At 36.6% G+C, this 12,579-nt stretch overlaps 1 protein-coding gene across 3 annotated transcripts in view; it reads left to right on the forward strand.

Annotated features, from left to right (window-relative positions):
- The first annotated feature begins 1,618 nt into the window (after window positions 1-1,618).
- CWC22 (CWC22 spliceosome associated protein homolog) overlaps window positions 1,619-12,579 on the forward strand; it is a 52,781-nt gene continuing 41,820 nt past the window's right edge. The window contains exon 1 of one of the 3 annotated variants that reach the window (XM_003764015.4): window positions 1,619-2,292. In XM_003764015.4, the coding sequence (XP_003764063.1) occupies window positions 2,270-2,292 (23 nt within the window). In that variant the 5' untranslated portion in view covers window positions 1,619-2,269. The other 2 variants (XM_023499317.2, XM_023499316.2) reach the window with 2 other exon arrangements.

The raw sequence follows: 12,579 nt of genomic DNA on the forward strand, positions 1-12,579 counted from the left end.
TTTATTGCTAAATATTATTAGATCTAACCCATGGATGATGTTTTAGTGAAAAATTCAAGTGACAGGCAGGAGAAAGAGAGAAGATTAATAAGATGGCAAAGAGTGGGACAAAAAGAGGTAAATACATACTTCTGATACCACTGATATCATGTTTCATCAATTCTACCTGAGGGCAACATTTTTAGAAAATAGAGGCATTTATTTTCAAACCAGTAGTTTTCACTATTTACTGCCTCCTAGTCTTATGTTACTCAATCTATGTCTCCTTAATGATAAACCTTTGCATAAAAAATTAAATTATCAAATGGCAAGCACAAAGAAATATTTCAAAATATGGAATAGAATTCCAAATATTAAATTAATTACAATATATACACTATATATGTGCATAAGTATATTTATATTCTTAATTCATTTATTTTTGCTATCATTGTTTATCCTTCATTTTTCAAAGAGGACCAATGATATCATGGGGTGATATCTTGACTTGTTTGTGAATTGAAGTGAGATAGATTTGCACAAAGTCATTAGCCTCATTCTCTCTTCCAGAGTCATCAATGTCCAGTGGCAAGACAAAAGTCAAAACAACTGCTAATGGTCCAGGAGGCAGTAGATGACATTGGCATTTTTTCATGTCTGACCAAGCTCTAAGTGTTTCATAGCACCTACTTCAGTCATCTCATCTGCCCATTCTTCACATGCTTGGGGAAGACAGTTCTCTAAGTTACTGGAAGGTTTGAGATCCTTTGATTACCCCCAACCAGGAATAACTGCCAAGGCAATTTTATCATGTGGTCACTAAGCATGATAAAGCTTCTTGGAGCCAGAGGTAAGAGTGGAATGACAGCTGAAGCAAAGGTAGATATATAGATGTGTTTGTGAATATGTATGTTTCTATGTGTGTGTGTGTATTTGTGAGTGTGAACAAATAACTCAAGATAATCATAGCTCTGCTACTTACTACCTCTGTGACTTGAGCACATTACTTAACTCCTCTGGGCCTCTGCCTATAAAATGAGATGATAAGAATAAATGAGCTCCAGGGTCCTTTATGGCTTTTAACTTATGATTTCATGTGACAGATTCAGAGAGAGAGAGAAACAGAGACAGAGAGACAGGGAGAGGAAGAGAGAGAGAAAGAGCACACTTTGTTATTAAGGTTGGTATCCATATTGAGCTTATTTTGGAATATTTTGTAAGATGTTGGCCTAAATTTAATTTCTACCGAACTAGTTTCCAATTCTGAATAGTAAGTAATTGGTTTTGGTTTTATCAATTACTATTCCAAATGAATTTATTTCTGATTCTTAATTGTTTTTCCACTAATTTTTCTATTTTTAACTAATATCAAATCTATTTTAATGATTACTGATTTACTATAGTATAATTTGAGGCCTCAAAATCCCATTCCCTCCTTCATTTGCTTTTATTCCTAAACAGATTTCTTGTTATATTAAAAAAACAACCCCCCCCCCATATAAGGTAATTTGTTCAAACTGTCACTTTCACGTTTACAAAGTACTTTACAATCATGATGTCATCAGAGATAAGCACTAAGATTACTGTTTTCACTTTAGAGGGAAGAAATGACAGGCCCAGGGTCTCCTAGTTAGTAAAGTAAGTAGGATTTGAACAAAGTTAGGACTTCAAGTCACATCTCTAGCCAATTCAATACTGATCCCTCAGTAATTTGCCACGTGCTCCTGTATTGTGAACTTAGCTTTGTAGTTCTAGAGGCTTTCTAAGTACAAGGAGCAAATACATTGTCAGCAATTTACGGGATTTTCCTGGAGTATCTCCGCAAGATTATCACACTTCTTAATCACAGCCAAGATAGCTTTCAAGCAGAGGACCACAGTTCTTACGTAATAAGCCAGCACGCCCAGCTGTAACAAGGGAACTCTGATTCCCAACGAGCATTGCGGTACTACAACGCCCACGATGCACCGCGCGAATTCTCCCCTCTACGTTGGTGTGGGCTGGAGCTTGTAGTTTCCTTCAACGCTTCTCTAGTGACCATCTTGGTGAGGTAGGAAGTTCGGTGGCTTGGAAGGTGCCTGCTTCTCGCGACGGGTGTCAGGATTTTGGATTATTTTCAAACGAGAAAAAAAAAAGAAAAAAATCCAGCTCTGAAAATACCGACGGCTACTCCGTATTCGGATGTTGATATCTATTCTCATTGACTTGCTCTCATTACGCAAGCCCTCACCTTCACCCTCGCGATAGGGCGGGAAGGCCAGGGGAACCGGAAGTTACGTGGTGTTGCATTATGGCGGCGCGTTGGAGCTCCAGGTATTCACAGAACGCGTTTGTTGGCGTGGGGAGGACGGTCTTAAGGGCTGAGGGAAAACGGAGCTTGGTCTCGGACTGACTCCGCTGATAGTCGTTCACCGGAAGTTCCGGCTAAGCCGCCGTTCCTCGAGGTGTGGGGCCGGCGTCTGTGTCTGCGGTTTGGCTGGGCCCGCCAGGGCGGAGCGGAAGGGGTCGCTCCCCCCCCCTGCTCTGGCCAGGGGACCTATTTTCTTCCCCCGCGGTAGCGCCGGAGTTCCGGGGAGGCCTCTCCTGTCCCGGGACTCCGGCTAGCGTCTGGCTGCCCCCAGGAGGGAGGAATCGGGGAGTTCAGGGCGGTTAGAGATGGCCCCACACCAGCTTCAGCCTCCCCGGGGATTTCTGTGAGCCATAAGGTTGGCACCTAGGAAGCACGTAATTATTACCTTAGTAGCCCGTTCTTCTCTTTTCACCTTTGCCCTGTGCTGCCATTTCTCCTCTCATTCTTTCAACGTCTCCAATCCCCCTTTTAACTTTTCTGTCTACTTTTCCCCTCCTCCTCTTTCCTCATTTCCCTCTCTCCCGCATCTTCTGCTCCCCTCCTGTTTCCCTTTTTCTCCCTCCTCCTTCTCTCCCCACCTCTCTGCTTTCTCCTTTTTTCTCACCCCGCTCTTTTCACTTCCACCTGTTTCTGTCTTTACCTACTGCGGTAAGCAGGGTTTACGTGACTTGACCAAGTCACGCAGCTAGTAAGTTGGTGAGGCAGGATTTATTACTCTAGGTCAGTGCTCTTTCCTTTGCACCAGCTCACTGTTCCCATTACTTTCAACCACTCCACTTTTCCTGAACTATATTTGGCTACCGGACCCAGAAAGCCCTAGAGGGAAAAGAGGCAGGTGACTTTACACAGCCCTCCTTCGCTTTATTTACTTGCATGTCTTGGCTATACCTCTCTGAAGTCCTGGTCCTCTTGGAAAACAAAGTACAAACCACCACAACTTTATTAGGAAGAATTGCATACAAAACACCTGAGGTAGAGTCTCTGCTGGTAATGGAGGTTGCCATTTAATTGAAGCTTGGAAAAAACTTTTTTTTTATTCATTATTCAACTTGGGAGAGTTTCAGCTAGTTAGGGTGAGCTAATACTCACCCCTTGTGAGTATTAAGAAGGGGACAAAGACAAGATGTAAAGGTCAGGTGAACAGGTTTTGAGGGGTAAGGGACAAAGGAGACCCGAGATGGCAGAGGTTGTGAAACTGGGTGTTTAGAAGGGTATATGCTGATGCCCAAAAAGAGATATGAAAATATTTGTTAGAGCAATTATGGGGGACTGGGATAATCTGTTAGAAAAGGACAGAAGGATTATATTGCTGGATCATGGAACAGTTAAGATTAGGTTGCAGCTTGTGTGACTTTTTTTTTTTTTTTTTTTTGGCATATTTAAAGAGCACTTGAGTAGTAAAAGAGAAGATAGATGTCAGAGCTAATTTAGGATTAGGGTTTAGGGAGGAGAGGTTGAGAGGAGAAGGGACAAGGATTTATTTATTTTTTTTTTAATAGCCTTTTATTTACATGATATATACATGGGTAATTTTACAGCATTAACAATTGCCAAACCTCTTGTTCCAATTTTTTCACCTCTTACCCCCCCACCCCCTCCCCTAGATGGCAGGATGACCAGTAGATGTTAAATATATTAAAATATAAATTAGATACACAATAAGTATACCCGACCAAAACGTTATTTTGCTGTAGAAAAAGAATCAGACTGTGAAATATTGTACAATTAGCTTGTGAAGGAAATCAAAAATGCAGGTGTGCATAAATATAGGGATTGGGAATTCAATGTAATGGTTTTTAGTCATCTCCCAGAGTTCTTTTTCTGGGCATAGCTAGTTCAGTTCATTACTGCTCCATTAGAAATGATTTGGTTGATCTCGTTGCTGAGGATGGCCTGATCCATCAGAACTGGTCATCATATAGTATTGTTGTTGAAGTATATAATGATCTCCTGGTCCTGCTCATTTCACTCAGCATCAGTTCATGTAAGTCTCTCCAGGCCTCTCTGAAATTATCCTGTTGGTCATTTCTTACAGAACAGTAATATTCCATAATTTTCATATACCACAATTTATTCAACCATTCTCCAACTGATGGACATCCATTCAGTTTCCAGTTTTTAGCCACTACAAAAAGGGCTGCCACAAATACTCGTGCACATACAGGAGGGACAAGGATTTAAAAGGTGGTTGAATATATATAGTTGAGCTTTATATATTTAAGTATATTTGTATTTAAATGAGTTTAGGTTAGAAATGGAATCAGTCAAGCATCTATTAAGCATTTATATCTAGGTATAAATAGAAAAGCAAAAACATGGCCTCTGCCCTCATGCAGATGAGATTAATAAATTAAATATATATAATAAAAATGGAAGGTAATCACAGAAGGAAGGCAAAAGAAAGGGAGCCTGGGTGGAAGACAATAGGAAAGACCTCCCACAGAAGATAGCTTTTGAGCTGAGTCTTGGTGGAAACCATAAGATAGATGGGAAATGGGAGCATCCATGTATGGAAGATAACCAGCGAAAAGACATAGAATTAAAGAATGGAATGCCTAGTTCAAGAAGCAGCTAGATGCTAGATTGTAGAATGTGGAATTGAATAAAATGTTAAGAAGCCTAGAAAAGTAAAATGGGGACAGGTGGTGGGTGTTTTTGAAAGCTGAAGAGGCTTTCATATTTAATCCTGGGGATGTTGGGAAGCCACCAGAGTTAAGTAGTGTCACAACTGTGCATAAGAAAAATTACTTTTGTCTTCTTAGTAGACTGGAGTGGGGAAAGGCTTAAGATAAGGAAGACCAAGCAATCTATTGCCTGGCATGAGTTGATGGTAACTTAAATTAAAGCTTAAAACTGCCCAAATTTTGGAAGTATCCTGTGTATAGATATGAAACTTATCTCTGGCTGTTCTCATTCTTTTTTCCGGATTCATATTATTCAACAGATTTTTCACCATTCATTCTTTTTCCCCCCCACTTCTCTAAAGTTACAGTATCAAAATGTGTTGATTCAATTTAGATCTTAAGCTCTTGATAACATTTCCTCTTCCACCTTAATTAACAACAAATGTTGCTGTGTCAGTTTTATCAAAAGTTGCTTTGTTTTAAAATTTAACTTTTAAAAAATAATGTTTTAGAGGCAGCTAGGTGGGTGCGGTGGATAGAGTGCCAACCCTGAAGTCAGGAAGACCTGAGTTCAGATCTGGTCTCAGATTTAACACTTCCTTAGTTGTATGACCCTGGGCAAGCCACTTAACCCCAATTGTCTCAGGAAAAAAAAATGTTTCATTGATGGCTTTTGTATTTTATCAAACTCATTCCTATAGGGAAGAAACAACTACTGCCCCACCTTATATTGAACTTTCCCTTTTGACAAAGAAAAACAATTAAAATGATTAATCTGATAGTTTCATTATCCAACATTGTACCAACAGTATTTCAGTTAAAGTTTAGTTTCCTTTTAGTGATCTTCAATGTGTTTTCTTTTGGATCTCTATTTCATTGAATTCATACTAATTTTCTCATTTCTGGAAAGGATGATAAGACCATTTTTTATTTTTCATTATTCAAAAAAGTCATCACCAAGTAACTAGCCTGTTGGTGTTAAGCTTCTCTATATTTAGTTAGGATGCTCTTTAAAAAGCAAACACACTGTTTTCTGGGACCATACTTAGATGTCCTATGTTAAACTAAGGATTGGGAACTCCTTCTCAGACCTAATCTCAAACTAGTATTTTGTGATTGCTCTAAAATATTCTTGTGCAGGAAAGTACAGGTATAATCTTGCTGAGTTGGTTACTTGTAACAGGATGACAATTTATGTATTATCATAAAACCCATATAGTAATTCTAAGAGCAGAGAAAGCTATAAATTTTATATAAATTACTCTCATCTCAGGAATTTCCAATTACCAAACATGCACATATTGAATCACAAGAATTTCCCTACAGACTTCTCCTGCATAATTATAAATAGTACTGCTACTGTATTCATTGTTTTGATGGAACTGCTAGAGCATCAAATGTTAGCAATCTTATCACTTGTATACTTGCATTTTGTGATATTGAGTGAGTATATAGGTTCCTTCCTGATAGCCCAACAAATAACTTAGAACCAAAAAAAAAAAGAAAGAGATGAAGAAGAAAAGAAACAACTTTTATGTATCATAAGACAATATATAAAAAAGAAAGAATGTTTTTAAAACTTCATTTGGGAAAAAGGCTAGTAAAAACTGAAGAGGAATAGCTGGAGAAAAAAATGTAACATTTAACAGCATAATTAAATTTTGTATTGTCTCTATCATACACCATTTCATAACACTTTATGCTGGTTTTCAGGATTAATTGTTTACATTGTATAACATTCTTTTCCTATGTGCTTCTTTGTTGACTTAGGTCCTCCTCAACTTTGAGTTCTAGAAACTTTAGTGCTTCCTGATTTGCATCAGAATAATATATATTTTTGTAAGGTTAAAAAGTATGCTTCAATCTGTATACAGATACAATCAGTTCTTTGTGTGGGTAACATTTTTCATCATAAGTCTCTTGGATCTTTGTATTGCTAAAAATAGTTAATTCATTCACAGCTGATCATCTTACAATATTACTGTTACTTTGTTTACATTTCACTTTGCATCGGCTCATGGAAGTCTTTCCAGGTTTTTTCCAAGAGCATCCTGTTCATCATTTTTTATAGAACAATAGTATTACGTCACAGTCATATACCACAATTTGTTTCTCCATTCCTTAGTTGATGAACAATCCCTAGTTTCCAGTTCTTTGCCTTGGGAAAATTACTCTTGCTAATTATATATTGCCTCTCTCTCCCCTTGCCCTGTTTGTTCTGTTCTCTCTCTTCTTTCACCCTCTCCCTCCCCTAGAATGTTTTTTTTTTCCCCTTTTGTCTGCTCCTCCCCCAGTCTGCCCTCTTTTCTATCACCCTTGTGTCTTTCTTTTCTCGTATCTCCTTTCCCTCCTGCTTTCTTGTAGGATAAGATAGATTTCTATACCCAATTGAGTACATATGTTATTCACCCTTTGAGTCACTTCTAATGAGAGTTAAGTTTTACTCAGTCCACCTCAACTCCCCCTCTTCCCTTCCATTGTAAAAGCTTTTTCTTGCCTCTTTTATAGAATATAATATATATCACTCTACCTTTCCCTTTCTATTTCGGTACATTCCTCTTTCACCATTTTATTTTTCTTTCAGATATCCCTTCATATTCAGCTAATATTTGTGCCCTCCTCAATAACAAAAAATCCTTATGAATCACAAGTATTATCTTCCCATGTAGGAATGTAAATGGTTTGATTTTGTATTCAGCTCTGGTCTTTTCATCAAGAACATTTGAAAATTCTCTATTTAATTGAATGTCCATTTTCTTCCCCTGAAGGATTATATTCAATTTTACTGGGTAGGTGATTCTTGTAATCCTAGTTGCTTTGCTCTCCAGAATGTCATATTCCAAGTCTTTCGATTCTTTATGTAGAAACTGCTAACTCTTTTGTTGTCCTAACTGTGGTTCAACCATATTCGAATTGTTTCTTTCTGGATGCTTGCAGTATTTTCTTATTGACCTGGGAATTCTGGATTTTGGCTATGGTAGTTTTCTTTTTGGGATCTCTTTCAGGAGGTGATTGATGGATTTTTTTCACTGTTTTATTTTACCCCCTGGTTCTGTAATATCAAGGCAGTTTTCCTTGACAACTTCTTGAAAAATTATGTCTAGGCTCTTTTTTTTTTTTTTTTTTTAAATCACGGCTTTCAGATAATCCAATGATTTTTTAAAAAAATTCTCTCTCCTGGATCTATTTTCCAGGTCAGTTGTTTTTCTAGTGAGATATTTCACATTATTTTTTTTTCATTCTTTTGGTTTTGTTTTATTGTTTCTTAATTTCTCATAAAGTCCTTTGCTTCCATTTGCTAAATTCTGATTTTTTTAAGGAATTATTTTCTTCAGTGAGCTTTTGTACCTTTTCCATTTGGCCAATTTTGTTTTTTAAGGTAATCTTTATTGGCTTATAGTACTTCCTTTGGCATCACTTTTAGTTCTCTTTCCAGTTTTTCCTCTGTCTCTCTAAATTGATTTTGAAAATTCTTTTTGAGCTTTTCCATGGCCTGAGATCAAATCTTATTTTTCTTGGATGCAAAAACTTTGACTTTGTTATCATCTGAAAGTGTATTTTGATCTTCCTTATCACTATAATAACTTTCTATGGTCAAAATATTTTTCTGTTTTTTTCTTATTTCCCCAGCCTTACTTCTTTTAACTCTTTGTTAAAGTAAGGATCTATTTCCAGGCAATAGGGTGCATTGTCCCAAGTTTTAGGAGTTTTCAGAAATCCTTATAGGGACCTATATAAGCTTCCACTTCTTCCAATGTGGTTTGATGTAAAAAGAGATGTGTTTACTACTCTTCCAGCTTGTGCTCTGACCTACGAGCAACTACGAGCCCTTTTTTTTTTTTTTTGGCCCTGGAACTATTAGAAGGATTTCTGCTCCACTGTGGCTTTAACTTGTAGTGTGCTAATGTTCCTTGTGGCCTGGATCTAAATATGAGCAAAGCAACAGATCCCTGCTTCAATCCTAGCAAAGAGACCCCCTGTAATCTGATGACCAGTTGACTCTTTACCTATCTGAGACTACCAGAAGTAGCCACTGTTAATTTGGTGGTTCCCAGGGAATGTCCTGATTTGCTGTAGCTAGCTGAGACAGCACTCTACTCCCACCCTAGAGAAACAAATCTTCCCTGTTGACCTTCTAAGTAATTTTTGACATCTGTGGGCATAGATGCCTAGAAACCACCACTGCTGTCACTGATTCAGAGGTCCCAATGATTTCTCATTGACTGGGACATGATCTTTACTTACTATAGACTGTGATTCACCCTCACTTGGTTCAGTAGGCCTTTCTTGCTGACCATTTAAGTTGGTTTTGCCTGGAAAATTGCTTCACAACATCTTTTTGTGCATTCTGACGCTCTAGAATTTGTTTAAAGTCATTATGCAGTGGTATTTGGAGAGGTTTGGGGGAGAATTCAAGGGAATCCCTGCCTTTTATTCCCCCATCTTGGTTTTGCCTCCAGAATAATACTGTCATTAAAATACATGGACTTTTATTTGAGTGAGAAATTTGGGGTGAAAAAATTCTTAATTAATTCTTAATGCCAATTTTTTTTTTTTTTTCTTTTCAATCCTTGGTCCAACTTATTGTACATCTTCAGGGTCATTCTAAGATGCACATTCAACATGTCTAGATTGTGGATACCATTGTCTGGACAAAGACATTCTTCATTTCATTTTTCCTATGACCACTGAGATCTTTTGAGTGATTATAAATTTAATTTAGGAAGTTCCAAACTGCTCTGGGGCTTTATGTAATTAGAAGATAGCCATATATTAGTAGAGACATCTGGAGATTATAGGTTATTCCCTTTAATTTGGTCTTTGCACTAGATCTTCTCCATAGTAGCAATACCTTTGTTGAGTATACTTCTGTTTTAATACTATCTGATATTAATCATTAAAGACGGTCATCTAGACCACACTTCTTGTACTATTGTATAATTTAACAAAAGACAGAGAGTATAAAATCCCATTCTACTTGACTGTCTACAAAAAGGCATTTGATTTGGTAGACCAAAATACTGTATTAAAGGTTCTTTTCTAATAAGATGTCTTCTATTCGTGTCAGAATTCTATAAGATTCTTTGAAAGACAAAATAGCAGAAATAACTTTGGTACAGTGACCCTCTTGTAATTTACAGGGCATATTCATCATGATTTAGCCTCTGTAGATGGTGTGAATAATAAGACAAATTACTTATCATAATGTTGTATATGATGAATGATTTTTGCATTTGAACCTGAAACTTTGCAGAGAATACAGATGACCCAATATATGAGACTTAATTATTCATTCACTTAAAACACAAATTGGAATTTGCTTTTGCCTTTTAAGGGCTACCATATTGGATTCTAAATGACTGCTGGAATTCCCCAAATTCTGATGGTTCTGTTGTTAGTATATGCTTCATTTTGTTGCCTTGCTTTTGTCTACTTTTCTTGTCCATTCTTGCTGCTCTTCCATCTTTCTCCTTTTCTTTTTTCTTTTTTTTTTGTCATGTCTTTCATATGGGTTGAACTTTTTCCAGATATTATTAGTCTATAATAGATGTTTATCTAAAAACATGTGATTGAATATAATCTACTTAAAATATTCTGTTCAAAAGCATCTTTCTAACTTGACATGCTTGCTCTGGTGTGAAATTACTGTGCATGCTGGAAGGTTCTGGGAAAAATGGTCTCTTGATTTACAGTTATGATTTTGTAATTTCTAGCACTTGTTTACTTTTTTGATTGCCTATAGTACTAGACCCAAAGGTACCAAATAAATAAATACCTTTAGCAACAAGGAATGAATTGACAGTCCTAAAGCGTAGGACTGACTATATCACTCTTCTGGAGGAAAAAGAAGGGAGAAAACAAACTAATACTAAAATTGACCAACACACCCTTCAAATTTTAACAATCTCTTTAGTATTTTACACTGTTTACCCATCCAACCACCCCCTGCAAAAGCATAGAAGGCCATATCTAATTATATCTTTTCTTTGGGGCCAAGATTGGTTCATAACTTTGCAACAATTGGTTTCAATTGGTTTATAGTGGTGGTTCTTTCCAGTAACATTGCTGTGATCATTGTGTATATTTTCCTGACTCTCTTTACTTTGTTTTACATCAATTCATATAAGTCTTTTTTGCTTTTCTGTGTTCATCACAATCATTACCTGAAGGACAGTAATATTTCATTACATTCATATACCACCTGGTTTGTTTCTTCATTCCTGAAAAGATGATAATGATCATCCACTTTCTTTCCATTTTTCCCCCAGTCCAGGATAAAACTTTCTACCAAGAAAAGTGGTGTTATAAGTAATTTGCTGCTTATCAAAACTTTTTTTGTGTGTGTGTGGGGGGGGGGGGGTTCAGATCTCTTATCGTGCAATATATTCCTGGAAGCACAATCTCAGGGTCACAGGATATGGACATATTAACCACTTTATTTGCCTATTTCCAAATTATTTTTCAGAAGTTATACCCATTCCAACTCTAATAGCTATGTATTTGTGTACCTTTATTTCCACAACTTTATCGTCATCGATTGTTCCTTTTAATTCAGTGAATATATAATGATCTCAAATAGTATTTGCCAATACATTTTTATTTGTTGTGTTTTTACATTATTTTATGTTACAGTTGTATATATGTATAGGTAGAAAAAAAATTTTTGAAACATTAAAAACAGACTCCAGGTTAAGGAATCTATGAGTAATTTTTCAGTGCTTGTTATTATCTAAAATTTGTCATTCATAAGAACAAGAACAGAAAAAAGGTTTCAAAGATTATCTGACACTTAGATTCAAACAGTGTAGTATAGTTCTGAACTGGGAAGTAGCTGCTGCTGATTACACAAGTTTTGATGTTAATAGTTAAAGATAGAAACAGCTGATCAAAAAATCAGTCTGCACAGGAGCTTTTTATGGATAGCGCTGCAAGCTAATCACTTTTACTACAGCATATAGCAGTATAAGAATAATAATCTGTTAAATCCAAGCTAGCTCCCTGGAGACCTCAGGATCAGCCAGAGTCAGGATAAGTAAAAGTCCTTGGTCTTTAGGGGGAGGAGTGAAAAAAGCAGGGAAACTGCCAGAAGTTTTGCCAAAGATCTCTTCTTGGTTCTGGAGTCCAGAATCTCCACCTTTCTCCTCCTGGTCCTGAGCCAAGTGAAATCTTACCTCTCTCACCCCACCCTCTAATCCTTGCCTATGATTTATCTTAACATCAAGCATTAAGCCAGCACCAATGGTGAGAAGAGCCATTTATCCAAAACTTATGCTAATAGTCATTGTCTCACATCAAATAGGTAATTAGCCTTAAATTCTTGGTTATCTGATTCAAGTACACATTTTCATAGTTTCAGTCCTTTACAGTAAACGCTATTGGTGTTTATGTCTTGGTATTAAATAAAAGACAATAATATAGTTCCCTTATAAATCAAGAGTGTTAGACTTTCCTTCATAAATCTATGATAATTTGATTCTAAAGAAATGTTAAAAACCCTCTCTTATTTCTGTTTTAGTATCAGGCTGATAATTAACATAATATTTAATAAATCTTTCATTTTATTATCTCCTGTAATTGGGCCTACTTACTACAATTAAAAATGAAGAAAACACTTATTTTCTCCTA

Source organism: Sarcophilus harrisii, chromosome 3, assembly GCF_902635505.1.
Source record: "Sarcophilus harrisii chromosome 3, mSarHar1.11, whole genome shotgun sequence".
In the NCBI taxonomy this organism is placed as follows: Eukaryota; Metazoa; Chordata; class Mammalia; order Dasyuromorphia; family Dasyuridae; genus Sarcophilus; species Sarcophilus harrisii.